This window comes from Pseudophryne corroboree, chromosome 6 (assembly GCF_028390025.1).
Source record: "Pseudophryne corroboree isolate aPseCor3 chromosome 6, aPseCor3.hap2, whole genome shotgun sequence".
In the NCBI taxonomy this organism is placed as follows: Eukaryota; Metazoa; Chordata; class Amphibia; order Anura; family Myobatrachidae; genus Pseudophryne; species Pseudophryne corroboree.
The window spans coordinates 543,821,749-543,845,579 of NC_086449.1; the positions used below are offsets into that span (position 1 = coordinate 543,821,749).

At 46.2% G+C, this 23,831-nt stretch overlaps 1 protein-coding gene across 1 annotated transcript in view; it reads left to right on the forward strand.

Moving 5' to 3' along the window:
• The window catches only part of CEP290 (centrosomal protein 290), a 497,171-nt gene that overhangs the window by 440,932 nt on the left and 32,408 nt on the right, over positions 1 to 23,831 (forward strand). Inside the window, exons 46-48 of the mRNA XM_063927658.1 lie at positions 3,113 to 3,277; positions 19,208 to 19,330; positions 21,388 to 21,560. Coding sequence (XP_063783728.1) covers positions 3,113 to 3,277; positions 19,208 to 19,330; positions 21,388 to 21,560 — 461 coding nt within the window. The remainder of the gene's footprint in view (positions 1 to 3,112; positions 3,278 to 19,207; positions 19,331 to 21,387; positions 21,561 to 23,831) is intronic.

A 23,831-nucleotide genomic window follows, 5' to 3' on the forward strand; every position in this document is an offset into this window, starting at 1 on the left:
TAAATATTCTGGAACTGAGGGCCATTTACAATGCCCTAAGTCTGGCAAGGCCTCTGCTTCAAAACCAGCCGGTACTGATCCAATCAGACAACATCACGGCAGTCGCCCATGTAAACCGACAGGGCGGCACAAGAAGCAGGATGGCGATGGCAGAAGCCACAAGGATTCTCCGATGGGCGGAAAATCACGTCTTAGCACTGTCAGCAGTGTTCATTCCGGGAGTGGACAACTGGGAAGCAGACTTCTTCAGCAGACACGACCGACACCCGGGAGAGTGGGGACTTCATCCAGAAGTCTTCCAACTGTTGGTAAACCGTTGGGAAAGGCCACAGGTGGACATGATGGCGTCCCGCCTAAACAAAAAACTAGATATTGCGCCAGGTCAAGGGACCCTCAGGCAATAGCTGTGGACGCTCTAGTGACACCGTGGGTGTACCAGTCGGTTTATGTATTCCCTCCTCTGCCTCTCATACCAAAGGTACTGAGAATAATTAGAAAACGAGGAGTAAGAACGATACTCGTGGTTCGGGATGGGCCAAGAAGAGCTTGGTACCCAGAACTTCAAGAAATAATATCAGAGGACCCATGGCCTCTACCGCTCAGACAGGATCTGCTACAGCAGGGGCCCTGTCTGTTCCAAGACTTACCGCGGCTGCGTTGGACGGCATGGCGGTTGAATTCCGGATCCTAAAGCAAAAGGGCATTCCGGAGGAAGTCATTCCTACGCTGATAAAAGCCAGGAAAGAAGTAACCGCAAACCATTATCACCGTATTTGGCGAAAATATGTTGCGTGGTGTGAGGCCAGGAAGGCCCCAACAGAGGAATTTCAGCTGGGTCGTTTTCTGCACTTCCTACAGTCAGGAGTGACTATGGGCCTAAATTTGGGTTCCATTAAGGTCCAGATTTCGGCTCTGTCGATTTTCTTCCAGAAAGAACTGGCTTCACTGCCTGGAGTTCAGACATTTGTAAAGGGAGTGCTACATATTCAGCCCCTTTTTTGTTCCTTCTGTGGCACCTTGGGATCTCAACGTGGTGTTGAGTTTCTTAAAATCACATTGGTTTGAGCCACTTAAAACTGTGGATTTGAAATATCTCACGTGGAAAGTGGTCATGTTATTGGCCTTGGCTTCGGCCAGGCGTGTGTCAGAATTGGCGGCTTTGTCATGTAAAAGCCCTTATCTGATTTTCCATATGGATAGGGCAGAATTGAGGACTTGTCCCCAGTTTCTCCTTAAGGTGGCATCAGCTTTTCACTTGAACCAACCTATTGTAGTGCCTGCGGCTACTAGGGACTTGTAAGATTCCAAGTTACTGGACGTAGTCAGGGCCTTAAAAATTTATATTTCCAGGACGGCTGGAGTCAGGAAAACTGACTCGTTTTTTTATCCTGTAGGCACCCAACAAAATAGGTGCTCCTGCTTCTAAGCAGACTATTGCTCGCTGAATTTGTAGCACAATTCAGCTGGAGCATTCTGCGGCTGGATTGCCGCATCCTAAATTAGTAACAGCCCATTCCACGAGGAAAGTGGGCTCATCTTGGGCGGCTGCCCGAGGGGTCTCGGCTTTACAACTTTGCCGAGCTGCATCCTGGTCAGGGGCAAACACGTTTGCTAAATTCTACAAATTTGATACCCTGGCTGAGGAGGACCTTGAGTTCTCTCATTCGGTGCTGCAGAGTCATCCGCACTCTCCCGCCCGTTTGGGAGCTTTGGTATAATCCCCATGGTCCTTACGGAGTTCCCAGCATCCACTAGGATGTCAGAGAAAATAAGATTTTACTCACCGGTAAATCTGTTTCTCGTAGTCCGTAGTGGATGCTGGGCGCCCATCCCAAGTGCGGATTGTCTGCAATACTTGTATATAGTTATTGCCTAACTAAAGGGTTATTGTTGAGCCATCTGTTGAGAGGCTCAGTTATATTTCATACTGTTAACTGGGTATAGTATCACGAGTTATACGGTGTGATTGGTGTGGCTGGTATGAGTCTTACTCGGGATTCAAAATCCTTCCTTATTGTGTCAGCTCTTCCGGGCACAGTATCCTAACTGAGGTCTGGAGGAGTGTCATAGTGGGAGGAGCCAGTGCACACCAGATAGTACCTAATCTTTCTTTTAGAGTGCCCAGTCTCCTGCGGAGCCCGTCTATTCCACATGGTCCTTACGGAGTTCCCAGCATCCACTACGGACTACGAGAAACAGATTTACCGGTGAGTAAAATCTTATTATTATTGTCCTTTATTTATATGGTGCCACAAGGGTTCCGCAGCGCCCAATTACAGAGTACATATGCACATAATCAAAACAGGAAAACAGTGACTTACAGTTGAAGACAATATAGGACAAGTACAGGGTAACGAAGCATAACTACACCAGTAAACGATAGATAAGTTCCAAGGTGGCCAAAAAAAAAAAAACTGCGGGATTTGGGCAGTTGAGGATTATTAAAGTAAGAAAAGTATAAGCACATGAGGGAAGAGGGCCCTAATCGTGAGAGCTTACATTCTAAGGGGAGGGGCAGACAGACAGGGGTGACACAGATGGGGCGTGGAACAGAGCGTTAGGATGAGATTTGGCTGGGTTTGGTAAAGAAGCGGGTCTTAAGAGTTGCGAGTATGCTTACTAACGCTGAACATACATCTTATTACCATTGCTATGCGATTAAGACGCACAAGCAGACTACTCTGATTAAAATAATATGCAACATGCCCATATTCTGTAGCTGGATATGATTATAGTTATAGTAACACTGTAACGCAGTATTTCGTATACAGATACATCTGCAAACAGATTTACACATGCTGCATACATTTTAATCAGCATAGTCTGCAAGTGCGTTTTATTTGCATAGCAATTTGAATAAGACACATTTTCAGGATAAAAAAATGTTCGGAAGCTGGCTGCTCATGCGCCATGTGTGCTACGACTCATTATGTATGAAAACTAGGTGAGGAAAGACGCATTTGTATGTTGTGTATAAAGAACACGTAATTCCTCATAAAAACATTATCTGCTTTAACAGTACACTTTTCAAAATAATTTTATGTAATTGCAATCAGTTGTTTCTAAGCATATAATTATACTGTAATTTTGTGTGTTTTATGCATGTGTTAAGTCTGGAAGAAGCGGTAAGACCATGCCAGAGCTGGAAAAGACTATTGGTCTGATGAAACGGGTGGTTGAAAAAGTACAAAGAGAGAATGAGGAACTTAAAAAGGCCCCTGGCATTGTAACAAATGAAAAATTATCAAATCTAGAGCTGGAAAATGAAAGACTTAAGGTATTTTTTTTTCCGATTTGTATATTAAAACGCTGACTTACAGTATGCAGTCTTTAGATCCTGATTTATTGTTGAGCTGCAAGAGTAAGCATGCTGTAATTTATGGCACTATAGGCAACAGTGTTCTCTGTTAAATTGCTGAACTACAGTGTGCAGCATGCTAGCTGATTAAGAGAAACCACAAGCCTCCACAGTACAAATAGCATCATTGTCAGGCACATGTGGAAGGTTTCTACAGACTCTTTGCCTTAGGATTTTCGGAAAGGAGAAAGAGCTCTTTGCCCCTGGCACCAAGGAGATTATATTGTCCAATTTTGGGCCAAAGAGGACATCCCCACCAAAACTTACAAAGAGTGATTTGTTCCCGCATTGGCCTGCCAGAACCTTAACTAGGGAGGCCGATAAGCTGCTGCCTTCGAAGCAGATACCCTGGAACATACCAAACCTGCATCCATCACCACTTCAGCCAAATAAGATGCAGATTTCTGGATGAGCTCGACCAAAGGAACCAAGTCATAACTAGTAGTATGGGACTGAAACCCCTTGCAGTGTGGCTCCAACCATTTTCCTAATGTCTTGTTTAATATGGGACAAAGGGAAGTCCCAGGCGCAAAATAAATGTTCTTCAAAGTGGTTTCCGGCTTACAATCAGAGCTATCTAGAAGAGAAGACAACCCCAGAACTGGAATGGTTATCCTCTTGTGTAGTCTGGTTGTGAAGGTGTCCACCAGTGGTGAAGATTCCCACCACGATCTGTTTCCAGCTGAGAATGAGCAAAAGAGATAACATCCACAGAGATATCTGGAACTGGATGAACCAAGCTGTGGATAGGATTTCTTCCAATTGCGGAGATGCTGAAAGGTAACTGGCTGTTTCCATTTCCTTTTGAAGAGAGAAACTGCCTGAAACTCTTCAGTCTCCACATTAGAGATCTGCAGAACGGCCTTGACCAGAGCATCAACATTCTGCATGTCTGAAGGCTCATTCTTAGTCACCAAGGAAGAGCCACATCAGAGTGGCGTGCTGGAATCTGCAGGTGATCGAGGTGACATACGGGCAGTGTATGATACCCTTTACGTGTTTCTCCATCAGCACAAGGGCACGGTTTCATCAGAACTGTCACCTTGATCACCTGCAGATTCCAGCAATCCATTCTGATCCCCGCTGCAGCCTGTGGCTGTGAGCTACGCCCTCCCTCCCCGTGGACATTGCTATCACCGCCGAACACAGTCTGAGAGACCGGACCAGCATACAGACTGCTGTTCATGCTGGGACCAACAGGACATAGTGGTGAGCACAACTCTGGCGGTGGGGAGGTGGTAGCATAGCGCACACTCTGCGGGGCCTGCTGAGCAAAATTGCCTACATCTACTCACATCTGCATCACTAATATCAGTGGAACCATTGATCAGATATTTCCAAGCTGGCAGCTTTACAAATAAGCCTTCTTTGCACCAGATGTGGATCATTTAAATCTGACATTGGAGCTCTGCGAAAACAATAATTGCTCTATGTGTGGACTGCATATTGTCCTCTGTGGTGACAAGGACGTTAAAAGTGCGGTGGTGAGAATCAGTGTACACTGTTGATTTTATTTATAATTGTACATTCATTTTTTATTACACTTTATTTAATGAATAAATTGTCTGTGACAAATGTATTTTAATGGAAGCGCTCCCTTGTGATATTTGTCTATATCTTTTTTGTTAGCTTTAGGTGTATTGAGTAGTGCAGATTACTCTTATGGGAGCTGCTTAACACTGTCTATATATTTAATTAACTCACAGGTGACCAACCTGCTACAAATTGCCCTGTGCACCTGATTTAACAATTACCTAATTGTTATTTGCCGACACATAAGCCTGTTGGATAGTAAGCCGAATCCCACGAGCAATAGACTGCTATGAAACAGGGCAACCCTTTTTCTGCGCATCATACAGCACGAACAAGGAATCCGTCTTTCTGATCCGAGCCGTCCTCTTGACATATATTTTCAAGGCTCGCACTGCATCCAATGCCTCCGGAGGAGTAGAAGTGCCAGAACTGGACGGAATCACAATAGGTTGATTGATGTGAAACGGGGAGACCACCTTCAGCAGGAACTGCGGTGTAGTCCGCTCTGTTCTCGTAAAAGACCAAGTAGGGACTTTCACACGATAAGGCTCTCAATTCTGAGACACGACTAGCAGAAGCCAGGGCCAGTAACATCAACGTCTTCCACGTGAGGTACTGGTCTTCTGCCGTGATCAGAGGTTCAAACCAGGAGGACTGTAGAAAGGGTAACACCACATCCAAATCCCAAGGTGTCGTAGGCGGCACAAAGGGAGGTTGTATGTGAAGCACCCCTTGCAAGAAGGTCTGAACTTCTGGCAGGATATCCAACTTCTTCTGGAAGAAGACTGAAAGGGCTGAAATCTGGACCTTAAGGGATCAAGACTTTAAGCCTTTATCCACTCCAGTCTCCAGGAAACTAAGGAATCTTCCCAAGTGGAATTCTGCAGACGGACATATGCGTTCCTCGCATATTTCCGCAAGTTATGATGATAGTGTTTTGACGTCACAGGTTTCTGGCTTGCACCATAGTGGCAATGACCTTTTTGGGAAGCCCTTTGTGAGCTAGGATGTTCCGCTCAACTTCCATGCCGTCAAACGAAGCTGCCGTAAGTCCGGGTAGATGAACGGTCCTTGCTGAAGATCTCTTCTTAGCGGTAGAGGCCAAGGGTCCTCTAAGGACATGTCCAGAAGAGCCATGTACCACGCTGTTCGGGGCCAATCCGGGGCAATCAAGATTGCTTGCACTACTTGATGCCTGATCCGCTTGAGCACCCTTGGGATCAACGGAATCGGAGGACATAGGTAGACCAGCTGGTAAGGCCAAGGCGACATCAGCGCATCCACTGCACTCGCCTGAGGGTCCCCAGTTCGCGAGCAATAGCAGCGAAGCTTCTTGTTGAGGCGAGAGGCCATCATGTCGATCTGTGGGCAGCCCCACCTGTCAATCACCTGTTGAAACACCCGAGGGTATAGTCCCCACTCCCCTGGATGGAGATTGTGGCGACTCAGGAAGTCCGCTTCCCAGTTGTCCACTCCCAGAATGAAGATTGCGGACAGTGCTCTTGCATGTCTTTCTGCCCAGAAGAGTATTCTTGACACTTCTCGCATGCAGGCTCTGCTTTTTGTCCCTCCTTGTCGATTGATGTACACCACAGCCGTGACGTCCGACTGAGCCTGGATTGCCTGATCCCGGAGCATTGGGGAGGCCTGAATCAGAGCATGGTAGATGGCCCGAAGTTCCAGGATGTTGATCAGAAGTAGGGCCTCCTGGGTAGACCACCTGCCCTGGAACTGCGCCCCCTGGGTGACAGCTCCCCATCCTCTCAAACTCGCGTCTGGCATGAGGAAGATCCAATCCTAAATCCCAAAGCATCGATCTTCCAGCAGGTTGGAAGACTGTAGCCACCACAGGAGTGAAATCCTTGCCTGGGGTGACAGCCGAATCATCCAGGGTATCTGAAGATGGGAATCGGACCACTTGTTTAGGATGTCCAATTGGAAAGGTCTCGCCTGAAACCTTCCAAACTGTATTGCCTCGTACGAGGCCACCATCTTTCCCAACAATTTTATGCAAAGATGAATGGATACTCGAGCAGGTAGGAGAACCATGCGAACCATTTCTTGAAGTGTTCTCACTTTGTCCTCTGGGAGGAACAATTTCTGTGCTACCGTATCCAGTAGCATCCCCAGAAACAGGATCTGCTGAGACTGTTCCAGTTGGGACTTCTGCAGATTGAGGATTCATCCGTGGTGAGTCAGAACATGGATAGTGCGATCTATGTGCTATGTGGAGCAATAGAAGCTCCCTGGAACTCTCTTTTATCAGGATGTCATCCAGGTATGGAATTACGTTGACCCCCTGGACCCTGAGCTGAAACATCATTTCCACCATCACCTTCGTGAACACCCTCGGAGCTGTAGACAGGCCGAAGGGTAACGCCTGAAACTGGTAGTGATCTTTCAGTAGGGCGAACCGCAGATGGGCCTGATGAGGAGGCCAAATGGGGATATGGCGGTAAGCGTCCTTGATATCCAGGGACACTAGGAATTCCTGTTGCTCTAGGCCCGCAATCACTGCTCTCAAAGATTCCATCTTGAACTTGAAAACCTTCAGGTAAGGATTCAAGGACTTCAGATTCAGAATGGGTCTCACAGACCTATCTGGTTTTGGCACCATGAACAGACTGTAGTAACCTTGTCCTTGTTGTTGCACGGGTACTGGAACAATGACCTGGGACTGGACCAACTTGTTTATGGCCAGTAGTAGCATACCACGCATGTTTTCCAAAGCTGGTAAGCCTGATTTGAAAAATTGGGGAGGAGCACCGTCGAACTCCAGCTTGTAACCCTGAGAGATAAGGTCCCTTTCCCAAGCATCTTGGCAGGAACCGTCCCAGATGTGGCTGTAGTGACGTAACCGAGCTCCCACCACGAGATCCCCTCGGGGTGGGTTTGCACAGTCATGCAGAAGTCTTTGTGGAAGCTGAACCTGTGCTCTGTTCCTGGGAGCCGGTGACGGCTGGTTTCTTAGGCTTACCTCTAATGCCTCTACCTGCGTTGGAGTCCCCTCTGGCCCTAGATCAAAATCTGGAGGACCGAGTAGACGGACCCGGGTAGGTACGTCTAGAAGGCAGAGCCCCCGAAGGGAGAAACGTGGATTTCCCAGCAGATTTGGAGATCCATGCGTCTAATTCATCTCCAAAGAGCCAGTCGCCTGTGAAGGGAAGAGATTCCACATTACGTTTGGAGTCAGCATCCGCAATCCACTGACGCAACCATATGGCTCTGCGCAAAGACACAGCCATAGCCATGGTCCTAGCATTAACATTGCCAATCTCTTTAAGGGAGTCACAGAGGACTCTAGCTGTGTCCTGAATGTGTTTTAGGAAAGTTACAGTAGTAACTAAGATCATATCACCCGAAAGACCTTCCGGAATTTGAGTAGCCCAGGAATGAAATGGCATGTGTCATCCAGCAACCTGCAATTACCGGTCTTTGAGCAACACCTGCAGCAGTGTATATAGATTTCAGAGTGGTCTCAATTTTCCCATCTGCTTGGTCCTTAGCCGTAAAGGATCCCGGAACAGGAAGTAAGGCCTTTTTAGAAATGCGAGAGACTGCGACGTCTACTGCTGGAGATTCTTCCCAGAATTTCCTGCCTTCAGGGGCAAAGGGGAATGTATGCAAAATCCGTTTGGACACCTGATATTTTTTATCTGGATTTTTCCAGGCTATTTTAAATAAATCATCCAATTCCTTGGAGTCAGGAAATGTGACTGTCAGTTTGTCTTGTGGGAGGAAAAATGACTGCTGATTATTATCATCCTCCAGGGGGAGCTTTAACACATCCTGAATAGCCAATATGAGGGGTTCAATACCCTGTGTAGGGGTGGAGTCCCCGCTTAAGGGGTCCACATCATCCCCATCATCCTGTATATCATCATCAGTATCTGATAGGAGTGCAGGTAAAATAAGAATTTACTTACCGATAATTCTATTTCTCGTAGTCCGTAGTGGATGCTGGGAACTCCGTAAGGACCATGGGGAATAGCGGCTCCGCAGGAGACTGGGCACAAAAGTAAAGCTTTAGGACTACCTGGTGTGCACTGGCTCCTCCCCCTATGACCCTCCTCCAAGCCTCAGTTAGGATACTGTGCCCGGACGAGCGTACACAATAAGGAAGGATTTTGAATCCCGGGTAAGACTCATACCAGCCACACCAATCACACCGTACAACCTGTGATCTGAACCCAGTTAACAGCATGATAACAGAGGAGCCTCTGAAAAGATGGCTCACAACAATAATAACCCGATTTTTGTAACAATAACTATGTACAAGTATTGCAGACAATCCGCACTTGGGATGGGCGCCCAGCATCCACTACGGACTACGAGAAATAGAATTATCGGTAAGTAAATTCTTATTTTCTCTGACGTCCTAGTGGATGCTGGGAACTCCGTAAGGACCATGGGGATTATACCAAAGCTCCCAAACGGGCGGGAGAGTGCGGATGACTCTGCAGCACCGAATGAGAGAACTCCAGGTCCTCCTCAGCCAGGGTATCAAATTTGTAGAATTTAGCAAACGTGTTTGCCCCTGACCAAGTAGCTGCTCGGCCAAGTTGTAAAGCCGAGACCCCTCGGGCAGCCGCCCAAGATGAGCCCAATTTCCTTGTGGAATGGGCTTTTACAGATTTTGGCTGTGGCAGGCCAGCCACAGAATGTGCAAGCTGAATTGTACTACAAATCCAACGAGCAATAGTCTGCTTAGAAGCAGGAGCACCCAGCTTGTTGGGTGCATACAGGATAAACAGCGAGTCAGATTTTCTGACTCCAGCCGTCCTGGAAACATATATTTTCAGGGCCCTGACTACGTCCAGCAACTTGGAATCCTCCAAGTCCCTAGTAGCCGCAGGTACCACAATAGGCTGGTTCAAGTGAAACGCTGAAACCACCTTAGGGAGAAATTGAGGACGAGTCCTCAATTCTGCCCTGTCCGTATGAAAAATTAGGTAAGGGCTTTTATAGGATAAAGCCGCCAATTCTGAGACGCGCCTGGCTGAAGCCAGGGCCAACAGCATTACCACTTTCCATGTGAGATATTTTAAGTCCACAGTGGTGAGTGGTTCAAACCAATGTGATTTTAGGAACCCCAAAACTACATTGAGATCCCAAGGTGCCACTGGAGGCACAAAAGGAGGATGTATATGCAGTACCCCCTTGACAAACGTCTGAACTTCAGGAACTGAAGACAGTTCTTTCTGGGAAAAAATCGACAGGGCCGAAATTTGAACCTTAATGGACCCTAATTTTAGGCCCATAGACAGTCCTGTTTGCAGGAAATGCAGGAAACGACCCAGTTGAAATTCCTCTGTAGGGGCCTTCCTGGCCTCGCACCACGCAACATATTTACGCCAAATACGGTGATAATGCTGGACGGTTACATCCTTCCTGGCTTTGATCAGGGTAGGGATGACTTCATCCGGAATGCCTTTTTCCTTCAGGATCCGGCGTTCAACCGCCATGCCGTCAAACGCAGCCGCGGTAAGTCTTGGAACAGACAGGGTCCCTGCTGGAGCAGGTCCCTTCTTAGAGGTAGAGGCCACGGGTCCTCTGTGAGCATCTCTTGAAGTTCCGGGTACCAAGTCCTTCTTGGCCAATCCGGAGCCACGAGTATAGTCCCTACTCCTCTCCTTCTTATGATTCTCAGTACCTTGGGTATGAGAGGCAGAGGAGGGAACACATACACTGACTGGTACACCCACGGTGTTACCAGAGCGTCCACAGCTATTGCCTGAGGGTCCCTTGACCTGGCGCAATACCTGTCTAGTTTTTTGTTGAGGCGGGACGCCATCATGTCCACCTTTGGTTTTTCCCAACGGTTCACAATCATGTGGAAGACTTCTGGGTGGAGTCCCCACTCTCCCGGGTGGAGGTCGTGTCTGCTGAGGAAGTCTGCTTCCCAGTTGTCCACTCCCGGAATGAACACTGCTGACAGTGCTATCACATGATTTTCCGCCCAGTGAAGAATCCTTGCAGCTTCTGCCATTGCCCTCCTGCTTCTTGTGCCGCCCTGTCTGTTTACGTGGGCGACTGCCGTGATGTTGTCTGACTGGATCAGCACCGGCTGACCTTGAAGCAGAGGTCTTGCTAGGCTTAGAGCATTGTAGATGGCCCTTAGCTCCAGGATATTTATGTGAAGTGATGTCTCCAGGCTTGACCACAAGCCCTGGAAATTTCTTCCCTGTGTGACTGTTCCCCAGCCTCTCAGACTGGCATCCGTGGTCACCAGGACCCAGTCCTGAATGCCGAATCTGCGGCCCTCTAGAAGATGAGCACTCTGCAACCACCACAGAAGAGACACCCTTGTCCTTGGTGACAAGATTATCCGCTGATGCATCTGAAGATGCGACCCGGACCATTTGTCTAGCAGATCCCACTGGAAGGTTCTTGTGTGGAATCTGCCGAATGGGATTGCTTCGTAAGAAGCCACCATCTTTCCCAGGACCCTTGTGCATTGATGCACTAAGACTTGGCCTGGTTTTAGGAGATTTCTGACTAGTTCGGATAACTCCCTGGCTTTCTCCTCCGGGAGAAACACCTTTTTCTGGACTGTGTCCAGGATCATCCCTAGGAATAGAAGTCGTGTCGTCGGGATCAGCTGCGATTTTGGAATATTGAGAATCCAACCGTGCTGGCGCAGCACTATCTGAGATAGTGCTACCCCGACTTCCAACTGTTCCCTGGATCTTGCCCTTATCAGGAGATCGTCCAAGTAAGGGATAACTAAAACTCCCTTTCTTCGAAGGAGTATCATCATTTCGGCCATTACCTTGGTAAAGACCCGGGATGCCGTGGACAATCCAAACGGCAGCGTCTGAAACTGATAGTGACAGTTCTGTACCACAAACCTGAGGTACCCTTGGTGAGAAGGGTAGATTGGGACATGTAGGTAAGCATCTTTGATGTCCAGAGACACCATATAGTCCTCTTCTTCCAGGTTTGCAATCACTGCTCTGAGTGACTCCATCTTGAATTTGAACCTTTGTATGTAAGTGTTCAAGGATTTTAGATTTAAAATTGGTCTCACCGAGCCGTCCGGCTTCGGTACCACAAATAGTGTGGAATAGTACCCCTTTCCCTGTTGTAGGAGGGGTACCTTGATTATCACCTGCTGGGAATACAGCTTGTGAATGGCTTCCAATACTGCCTCCCTGTCTGAGGGAGACGTCGGTAAAGCAGACTTTAGAAAACGGCGAGGGGGAGACGTCTCGAATTCCAATTTGTACCCCTGAGATACCACCTGAAGGATCCAGGGGTCCACTTGCGAGTGGGCCCACTGCGCACTGAACTTCTTGAGACGGGCCCCCACCGCGCCTGAGTCCGCTTGTAAAGCCCCAGCGTCATGCTGAGGACTTTGCGGAGGCGGGAGAGGGTTTTGTTCCTGGGAACTGGCTGTTTGCTGCAGCCTTTTTCCTCTCCCTCTGCCACGGGGCAGAAATGAGGCGCCTTTTGCCTGCTTGCCCTTATGGGGCCGAAAGGACTGCGCCTGATAATACGGCGTCTTCTTAGGTTGAGAAGCTACCTGGGGTAAAAATGTGGATTTTCCAGCAGTTGCCGTGGCTACCAGGTCTGATAGACCTACCCCAAATAACTCCTTCCCCTTATAAGGCAGTGCCAGTGCCTTTTAGAATCCGCATCACCTGACCACTGCCGCGTCCATAAACCTCTTCTTGCAGAAATGGACAGCGCGCTAACTCTTGATGCCAGTCGGCAAATATCCCTCTGTGCATCACGCATATATAGAAATGCATCCTTCAAATGCTCTATAGTCAGTAATATACTGTCCCTATCTAGGGTATCAATATTTTCAGTCAGGGAATCCGACCACGCCACGCCCGCACTGCACATCCAGGCTGAGGCGATTGCTGGTCGCAGTATAACACCCGTGTGAGTGTATATACATTTTAGGATATTCTCCAGCTTTCTATCGGCAGGTTCCTTTAGGGTGGCCGTATCAGGAGAGGGTAGTGCTACCTGTTTAGACAAGCGTGTGAGCGCTTTATCCACCCTAGGGGGTGTTTCCCAACGTGCCCTATCCTCTGGCGGGAAAGGGTACGATGCCAATAACCTTTTAGGAATTATCAGTTTTTTATCGGGGGAAACCCACGCCTCATCACACACTTCATTTAATTCCTCGGATACAGGAAAAACTACAGGCAGTTTTTTCTCACCAAACATAATACCCTTTAGTGGTACTTGTATTATCAGAGATATGCAATACATTTTTCATTGCTTCAATCATGTAACGTGTGGCCCTACTGGAAGTCACGTTTGTCTCTTCATCATCGACACTGGAGTCAGTATCCGTGTCTGTGTCTGCCATTTGAGGTAACGGGCGTTTTAAAGCCCCTGATGGCGTTTGAGACCCCTGGACAGGCACAAGATGAGTAGCCGGCTGTCTCATGTCGTCAACTGTCTTTCGTAAAGAGCTGACACTGTCACGCAATTCCTTCCATAAGCTCATCCACTCAGGTGTCGACTCCCTAGGGGGTGACAACTCTATAATAGGCAATTGCTCCGCCTCCATCTAATTTTCCTCCTCAAACATGTCGACACAATCGTACCGACACACCGCACACACACAGGGAATGCTCTGATAGAGGACAGGACCCCACAAGCTCTTTGGGGAGACAGAGGGAGAGTATGCCAGCACACACCAGAGCGCTATATATAGACAGGAATACCACTATAAAAATGTGCTTTTCCCTTTATAGCTGCTGTTAATATTAAAACTGCGCCAAATTAGTGCCCCCCTCTCTTTTTTACCCTTTTCTGTAGTGCAGGACTGCAGGGGAGAGTCAGGGAGACGTCCTTCCAGCGGAGCTGTGATGGAAAATGGCACCCGTTTCTCGGCGGCCTTTTCTCCCACTTTTTGGTGAGTTCTGGCAGGGGTTAAAATACATCCATATAGCCCTGGGGGTTATATGTGGTGTATTTTTGCCTGCCAAGGTGTTTACATTGCTGCTCAGGGCGCCCCCCCCCCCTAGCGCCCTGCACCCTCAGTCAGTGACCGAAGTGTGCCTGAGTAACAATGGCGCACAGCTGCAGTGCTGTGCGCTACCTTGTTGAAGACTGATGTCTTCTGCCGCCGATTTTTCCGGACCTCTTCTTGCTTCTGGCTCTGTAAGGGGGCCGGCGGCGCGGCTCTGGGACCGAGCTCCGAGGCTGGGCCTGTGTTCGGTCCCTCTGGAGCTAATGGTGTCCAGTAGCCTAAGAAGCCCAAGCTGGCTGCAAGCAGGCAGGTTCGCTTCTTCTCCCCTTAGTCCCTCGATGCAGTGAGCCTGTTGCCAGCAGGTCTCACTGAAAATAAAAAACCTAAAACTAAACTTTCACTAAGAAGCTCAGGAGAGCCCCTAGTGTGCACCCTTCTCGGCCGGGCACAAAAATCTAACTGAGGCTTGATGGAGGGTCATAGGGGAGGAGCCAGTGCACACCAGGTAGTCCTAAAGCTTTACTTTTGTGCCCAGTTTCCTGCGGAGCCGCTATTCCCCATGGTCCTTACGGAGTTCCCAGCATCCACTAGGACGTCAGAGAAAGCACGTTTTTGTGCACCTGTAGTTTAGCAGCTAGATTTGCCACTGCTTGTTGCAAATCCTGAGTTTTATGGGCATTTGCAGTGAGTTGAGATGATATATCAGACATCATAGTTTTGATATCCCCCAGCCAGAAGGGGTCTGGACTCTCCCCCACATTATCAGCATTTTGTGATGACTGACTACACTGCTCACATGATATTGAGCCAGATGAGCTAGGGGAAAATCTAGCATTACACACACACTGCATAACTTCTGTTTTACCATTGTGAAGAAGAAAAACAGGTATAAAACACATACAACACATCCTGAAATACAATTCAAGCCTGCCCTATTGCATGTGAGAGGAGACACAGGAGAGAGGACACCATCGCGCACACAACGCTGCACAGCCCCAGTGAAGCTGTCAGCGTTTCACATATATATATATATAAACATTGAGACTGTCCAATGAAAAATCCCTCAGAGGGACCCGTATGCTTCACCCGCACCGTGAACCTGGGTCCCCAGTGTGTACTCACCACCGATGATCACCTTCAGGCAGCATTAGGGGTGTGCAGCAAGTTGCGGCTGCGACAGCCAAGACGCCATGCCCCGCTGAACAAACAGCCCCTCAGGACTGTGGTCCTGCAGCGGGGAAGCAGCTCTGCACCTCAAGAGGCTGTTGACTGCCCCCCCAACTCCCATGGTGCAGGTATGCTGTTTGCCCGAACAGCAAACCGAACGAAATAAAACTTTAAAAGAAACTGAAGAAAGAAAAAACTCTGGAGCTTGCAGAGTGTGCACCCTCTCCTGAGGGCACTTTTTTCTAAACTGACCTGTAGGAGGAGGCATAGAGAGGAGGAGCCAGCACACCCAGTTGAAGAAATTTAAAGTGCACTGGGTCCTTTGGACCCGTCTATACCCCATCGTACTAATCTGTCCCCAATATCCCTTATGGATGCTAGAGAAAAACCATTTGTACAGCAATGTCTTTGTCTTGTCCGTATTAATTGCAGGACATATTACATCTATCAGAGTGCACATGCAGCTAAAGACGGGCTTGGGAAACAAACCACTAGCCACCACATTTCATAAACAGTAGTGCCCATATAATTAACCTCATTGCACAGCTATGAGTAAAGAAGGGTAGAGGGAGCACATGCCTGGTTCTGAAGTTTTGCAGGAATTGCTGAGATGGCCTTGCAAGAACTGTTGAAATGGCTGAACAGGAATAGTGGAATAGCCGCAATGCTGAAGCTGCCGCCCACGCAGAGTGTATCTGTGTCGGGAGTCTCCTTTGCAAGCAGATGTGTGCTGAAAGGAAGGGAGAGGCCTAAGACCAGAACACCCTCTGGGCAAGTCTACAATACTTTCTGCACAATGAGGGGCAAGAGGTGCCTGTGGCAGACAATACTGAGGACTATCAAAGTGACCCATCAGAACATTACCACCCTGTGAACTGGCACTAGACACTTACACCAAACTGAGTTAAGTGGAGTATAGAGGGGAGTAGCCAGTCAAAATCATTGAAAATTAAGAGTGCCAGTGTCCACTCACCACCATACGGTATATACCCTAGAAATCCATATGTTGCACTCCTACAACATTTGCCACTCTCCTCTTGAGAGTATAACCACTTATTAAGAATCCTACAGGAAGATTCACTAAAACCTTTAGATAAGATCACTGTAAATATATTGACTTTTTGCCAGTGTTAAAATGTACAAGTGTGGACTTCCGGTGGGCGGGGCACCAAGCGTGGCCGCATTTTATCTGGGCTCTGGACCTCAACATTTCAACTTGCCTGTAATAGGGAATTTTGGGACCAATTTCCCCCCTCCAAGTTGATTATAGCAGTGCTGCAACATCAAGAAGTGTTTTGTTTCTGTTGTCTGGTCTGGAGTCGCTGTTTCTCTGCCGGAGTCAAGCCTGCAAAGCACAGGCATATATGACCGCCCCCCGCCATCTTGGGCGTGAAAAGCTGGGAGATGCCGGGAGCCTCTCCTGCTGTCACTGACATCTCTGCCTTGCCTGTCTTTCCCTGCATCAGAGATTGTTAAGCTACCTGAGAGCAAGACGGTGTACAGCGTTTGTACAGCTGTCTCACAGGTCCACTGCGCTTGGACGATCTTTTCAAAAGGACTTATGAACCGCCTACAGCTTGCGCTCTGCGGACCTCCCTGTTTACATCTCCGAGGTGGGTGCGCTCCTGCAATACTCTCCAGGTCTCGGTCTTTTAGTGCTACAACTTACAGGTACTGGACTTGCCCTAGTAACGTTTCTACTTTTGTCTTGTTTCTATATATTGTGGCAGCTACCACCACAATTGAAACACCATGAGCATTCACGGATCTCCCCAGTCGTGTACTAGCTACCCCACCACACTATTTTCTACTCAGTCAGTTTCAGCACTATCTGGCATGGTGTGTGTGGATGCTGAATTTATTACTCACTTGGCAATGGAATTGAGTAACATCCTCCTATCCTACTTGGACGATCGATTTTATCATCTGCTGTCTCCTATGGGCCTTACTACAGAATTACATAATATTCCCTCTGATGCTGTCGCTCCCTTGGATGACTCCGAAATGGATGCCCCTCCCGTGACAGCGGTAACTGCGTCTGTCACCTTGACTCCTCTGCGTAGTAAGGGAGATGATCTCCTGAATACTCCATCATCTCTACAAGACCATGTACATTCCAGTTTCTGGACGGACTCTGATTTATCGTTTGCGAGAACGGATGGTTTGGAGCATATTCCCTGCCCAGCACAGGTCCCGACCTGTACTCCTACTTTGAACTCACCCGGACTTCCATACTGTGATACTGCTTCCCTCCCTGAGAAGCAACTGGTTAACGTCTGTAACCCTGCATTTAACATTTTTCGTTCTTGGTTAAAACACTCAGATATTGGAATGTTGATATTGTTTGCCCGGCAAAATGACTTACTACCCTTTAAGTATAATTCATCTCTGTCTCAGGGTCTTTTAGGGGCCGTCACCTAAACAGATAACCACATATTTGTTATTCCTGACTTTAGCATTTGACAATTAACATTCCAGATTGATTTGCTCGTGCATTTCTTTTCATTTTAGCTCTTAATATCCCACTCCCTCTCCCCCCATCCCCCTTCTTATTCCTGTTTTTGTTTAACTACTAGTCCATAATAACCAGTTTGTTTGTTTGTTTGTTTGTTTGTTTGTGGATTCTCTCTAATTAATGCCTGGTTATGTGTTTGTTCCCTTGTATTATCACAGTCAAAAAGACAAAAATCAATGTTTGTCAGAACGTGAGCTATGGTTGCAGCTCCCGTTCCCCTAGCTAAAGTTTGGAAAATTTAGGAAAGTTGAAGATTTGAGGTTTGAGCATCACTTAAGTTAACTCATACTAAACAAATTTGTTACTTTAATCTTTTTTCTCTTATATACAAGTACTTGTTGTTAAATTGGACATGCTGTGTTCCTTATGGTATATACAGTATAAGCTGCTTGTGGTACACATTGAAGTATTATGCCTGTTATCTTATTCTTGAGTATGTACCGTATTTTTCGGACCATTAGACGCACCGGACCATAAGACGCACCTAGTTTTTAGAGTAGGAAAACTGGAAAAAAATATATTCTGACTTCTAAGAGATATTTCTGTGATTTCTCAGACTCAATACAGTGCAGCCTTCTGTCAGAGCCAGAACACACAGACACACACACATCAGAGACAGCATACACACACACACACTGACAGTACCAGTGGTTCCCTGCGTCTCCTGAGAAGGGAGGAGGTGGGGGCGAGTGGGGGAGTCACCTGACACCGGCTCTGCTGCTGAGATGTGGCCGCTCTGCTTATGACGGCACAGAAGCAGCAGCAGCATCAAGGACCCGACGCTACCCGCCGGCCGCCGCTACCCGACAGGAGGGAGGAGGTATGAGGGAGCGGGGGAGTTACATGACGCTCTGCTGATGACGGCACAGCAGTAGCATCCAGGACCCGCCGCTACCCGCCAGCCTCTGCTACCCGCCGGCCGCCGCCACTACCCGCTACCTGCAAACGGCTTATTCGCTCCATAAGACGCACATACTTTTCCCCCCACATTTTTGGGGAGAAAAAGTGCGTCTTATGGTCCGAAAAATACGGTATATGATCTACTTGTGGAATATATAACTTGTATTGATGCAAATGCCTCTAAAAAATATATTTAAAAAAAAAAATGTACAAGTGTTTCTCAACTTCAACTGTCAAGTTTTCCCAACGGGCCATGTTTTGGGGATACCCGAATGTGGAAGCAGGTGGTATATTTACTGACCCAGCAAAATAGATTAGTTCACCTGTGCATGATTAAATAAATCCACAAAACATGACCTGTTGGCGGTACTTGTAGACTGGAGTAGAGAACCCCTCATCTACAAGGTAAGTCTTAAAGATGTACTTAAACCAATACTTTTTTTTTTTACTATATTGATACAATATAATTAAATACATTTTGAACATATTTGCATACAATGAGCAAACATAATAGGAACGTAATGGGGACAGTTATTTTAGTTGAAGATATACCTAGATGTAAAATGTGAGAAACTGTTAGTTTCCTCCCTCTGTTGACTAGCTTTCATAGTATAGTACTTACATGCCACATTATTACATTGCTTTACCTTTACAATGGTCTCCATGGTATTAAATAACTTTTTTCCAATTTTATTTCAAGAATAATCATTTTAAACAACTTATGTGTAACATGTATTACATTTAATACATCTCTGTAATACTTATATACTTGTGCTATTTTTTTCTTTATTGCACCTAGTCAGAACTTGAAAAGCTGCAGCTCCATGTAGGTGGACAGCTAAGTACGAGATATGAAGCAAAGACAAAAGGCATGGAAAAAGTCATTGCTGAAAATGAGAGACTTCGTAAAGACTTGAAATCGGTATGAATAGTCTACCTGTGACCTACACCATTTTAAAATTATAACATTATATATAATGAAACCATTGAGGCAATTTACATTGTAAACACTGCTTTAAAAGATTGCATGCAGGTGGTGTTTGAATGTAATTGTGCCTGTATCTCTTCCTTCTGCACCTGCTTTCCCGGAAAATATACATAATTCCTTATTTAGCTGAGCTCTATTCCTTGTGCGTAATCCATTGATGAACATTCAGCACATACTGTAGCAGGGCTCATTTGCTGACATTGCATGTTTAGTACAGGTTTGCAGTATTCCTACCAACACAGATTTAAAAAACAACTACTATTTGCTGATTGGTTGATGTAGTTCTTTGCAGATTTTGCCCCTTAACGTGGTGTTTGTTAATGAGCATATTGTACTGAACCTAAATAGCACTATATGTTTACCTTATAGTCTTTTTTCCTTAAAGTAACAATCCCAAATATGAAAATGTGTTTTCTTTGCTTGGTTTGTTTATTAAGACTGCTATTAATACTTGATAATTCATCAGATTTTCCACAGTAGTATGTGAGTGTGTGTGAGTAACCTGGCAACCACTGTTGCATGGCACATTTAGCAGAGAAGCGTTGGAATACTCCTCTGTTGACTCTGACATCGTCCCCCTCCTTCTATACATAACATGCTGAGGCCTGGGTCTGTGTACCAGACTGATTGTGTCTGTATCTAGTAGTGACACAATGGGGCTGATGTAGAGTTGGAAACATTTTGTTCCAAAAATGCAAGCTTATAAGGTGTATTGTGCAAAAGTTTGCTGAGCGAATATCAAGATGCATTCAACTCTTCTATAGTAGCATATGTGCCAGGGTTTTTTGCAAGAAGGAAACAGTTGTAATTAAAAAGGTTGATGCCAGGAAATAGCATTAATACAGTATATTTAACATTCTGTTAACATTTAATATACTCACAATATAGCTTGTCAGTGCCACAGACCGTTTGCAGATATCCAATAAATAATGCAAATAGACCAGAGCAGCCACACTAGTACTAGTAATGGTATCTGAGGGAGGGATCAGTTCGCACTCAGTCAATAAGAAACAGCTGCTGATAGCAATTATCATTAATGTGTATTTTGTGTGGTCTGCATGAGATGCATCTGCATGAACATGGCCTTACTATACTCAGTCAGCGCTTTCACAAACCCCCTATGTTCTGGATGCAGAATGTGCACAGATCTACATATTGATGGATGTGTCACTTTTTTGTGAAAAAGTGGTATCAGTTTTTTAATATTGTAATATAATAAAAATGCATATGTGTGCTTTTAGTCAGCAATGTATACTCCGAACCATATGTACAGAAAAATAATTGAAAATAAGTTATATTGATAAAATCACTTTTTTTTTTCTTTTTTTTTTGCTGGCTTGTTGAACCAGTGTTGTAAAGAGATCTTGCATGTGTTACTTTACTTGCAAGAGTAAACTTCATAAATGGAATACTTTCTAAAATAAAGGGTTACATATTCCCTGCTACTTATAGTACTTCAATTAATCCCTGATTTTTTCACTTTGTTGAGAAGCCAGCCTCTCTGTTCATTTTTGATCACAGAAGAAAGTAGGATCCTGATTGTATGGTCACGGCTGGCTTGTCAAATGGAGAGGAGACATGTTCTAGTGTTGAGAAGTGATAAGTGTTAAAAGAAACGTACTCATAAAATACAATAGGGGAAATTTAACTGCCCGCTAGCTAATTGATCTCCCAGGGCTATACAAATAACACAGAAGCAGCTGTTATCAGGTATTTTTTTTTTCTGAACCTCAGCAGGCTTCAAAAAAAATGCACAATAATAGAGCTTTTTTAGTAAATCCTGCAGCAAAAACACACAGGTCCTGTGAACTTATCAAAACAGAGGCTAGTTTGATAACCTGAAAAATAATTGCGAGATACAGCCCGAAAAAATATCATGCCTAATTGACATTCCCCCTATATGTTGAAATCCATCTAACAATGACTTGGTTTAAATATCACTTTTCAATAAGTTATGTAGTTAATTTTATTTATGTCTTGTTTATGTGCAGGAAACTGAAACTTCAGAAAAATTAAGAATAGCAAAAAGAAATTTAGAAGTTATTAATGAAAAATTGTCAACACACTTAGAAGAAACCAGAAATAAATTGAGCTTTGCAGAAAGCAGGGGACCACAACTGGAAGGAGCAGAAAGCAAAGCCTGGAAATCTGTGGTCGTAAGCAAGTATGTGTTTATTTTAGATTTTCTACCTTCAAAACTAATTTTTGTACATCTCAATTTGTATAAGATTTTTTTTTTTTTTTTTTTTTTTATTAAAACAAATACAAAAGGAAGCTCCGTCTTCAACCATATACCAGATGTCCTTTAATAAATATTTACTAAAGGTGCAGTTTGTGTTTTTGATCATTTTGCAAATCAACCATTTACTAAAGTCAAAACCAATGGCAAAACAACCAAAAAGTTGTGTTCCTGGACTTTTTTTTTTTTCTCTATAAAACTACACTCTTAAACACACCATCAGCAATTAGTTGAGAAAGGGATGAGATTTTATATTCAGAAATCAAGTTATAAAGCACATTGGCTGAGTTGACTTCAGTCTTGTTTAAAAGATGTTGTCATCCCCCCCCCCTCGTCGCCCCATTCCGAGGTTAAGAGCGCTCTCGAGAAGGTTTTCATACAGGATGTCTCTGTACATTGCTGCATTTGTCTTTCCCTCTATCCTGACTAGTCTCCCAGTTCTGGCTGCTGAAAAACATCCCCACAGCATGATGCTGCCATCACCATGCTTCACTGTAGGGATGCTAATGGCCTGGTGATGAGCGGTGCCTGGTTTCCTCCAAAACGACGCCTGGCATTCACGCCAAAGAGTTCAATCTTTGTCTCATCAGACCAGAGAATTTTGTTTCTCATGGTCTAAAAGTCCTTCAGGTGCATTTTGGCAAACTCCAGGCGGTCTGCCATGTGCTTTTTACCAAGGAGTGGCTTCCGACTGGCCACTCTGCCAGACAGGCCTGATTGGTAGATTGCTGCAAAGATGGTTGTCCTTCTGGAAGGTTCTCCTCTCTCCACAGAGGAATGCTGTAGCTCTGACAGAGTGACCATCGGGTTTCTTGGTCACCTCCCTGACTAGGGCCCTTCTCCCCCGATCAGTCAGTTTAGACGGCTGGCCAGCTGTAGGAAGAGTCCTGGTGGTTCTGAACTTCTTCTTGCGGGCTCCCTGCGCTCGCAACGCTGCAGGCACGGTGGCACACTACTCATGCCGTACTATTTATTCTCCCTAAAGGGGTGTCGTGGACACCCCAAGAGGAAAAATAGTTGTCGGTATACCGGCGGTCGGGATCCCGGCGCCGATATGCTGAGCGCCGGGATCCCGACAGCCGGTATATCAAGTGCCACCCTATACAGCAAGTGATGCTAGTGTTGATACTCCTGTCCATTCATGATCAGAGAACAAGACTGTTCCCCATGCAGCAACAAGGGTGAAAAGGAAAGCATCCCACACATGTACAGTATATGCGGGTGTAGTATGGTATGCTGGCGGCCAGCATACCGGTGCCGGGATCCCGACCGCCAGCATACCAACAGCTGGGCAAGCACAAATGAGCCCCTTGCGGGCACGGTGGTAGCTATTTATTCTCCCTCCAGGGGGGTCATGGACACCAAAGAGGGAGAATAGTTGTCGGTATGCCGGGTGTCGGGATTCCGGCGCCGGTATACTGAGCACTGCGATCCCAACAGCCGACATACTAAATAGCACCCGTATATGCATGTATTTATACTGACACTATTGAAAAGGAGATGTTTTTCTTTACATTTTCTTTATCATTGCATTATTTACATGATGTATAAAAAAAAAATCACAAAAGCATGCTGGGTATTGTATATAGTGATAACATGTACATTCTTTTAATGTGCAGTGTGACATAAGCGCAAAGAAACATTATGCACATAGATCATTATTTTATTATAAATATCAAAATGGGGGCCAGGCTCACTAGTTACCTATAGAGACCAGTCAGTATTTACTGCTGCTAAAATAGGGGCTAGTTGTCCATTCTTCTGGCAGAGCATTCTGGGAGCTATACTACCATAAAAGCTAATAATTCTGAGTCTCGCGTAACTGTTGGTGCTGCTATGGTTGATGGTTGTGAACGCATGGGGAAGGGGGGGGAACTGCCATCTAGTACCCCTTTCAGACCGCCACCTTGTAACCCGGTTTGTTGTGCGGTCTGAAAGGCCCATGGAGAAATATCTGGTAGCGACCAGGGTTGAACACGGCTTCCACCCGGGTCGCTGTGCAGTGTGAACGGGTTGATGCGACCCATTTCCCATTCTCACTGTATGTACTGGTGGCGCTTGGAGATCCCCGCTGACATCGCCAACCCGGCAATATGCTCAGCTGGAGACAGCGGCGTGAAAGGGGCTCAGGCGGGTCGCACCCGGGAAGCACCCGTGTATGGCTCCCGGGTGGGACCTGCCAATAGCGGTCTGAAA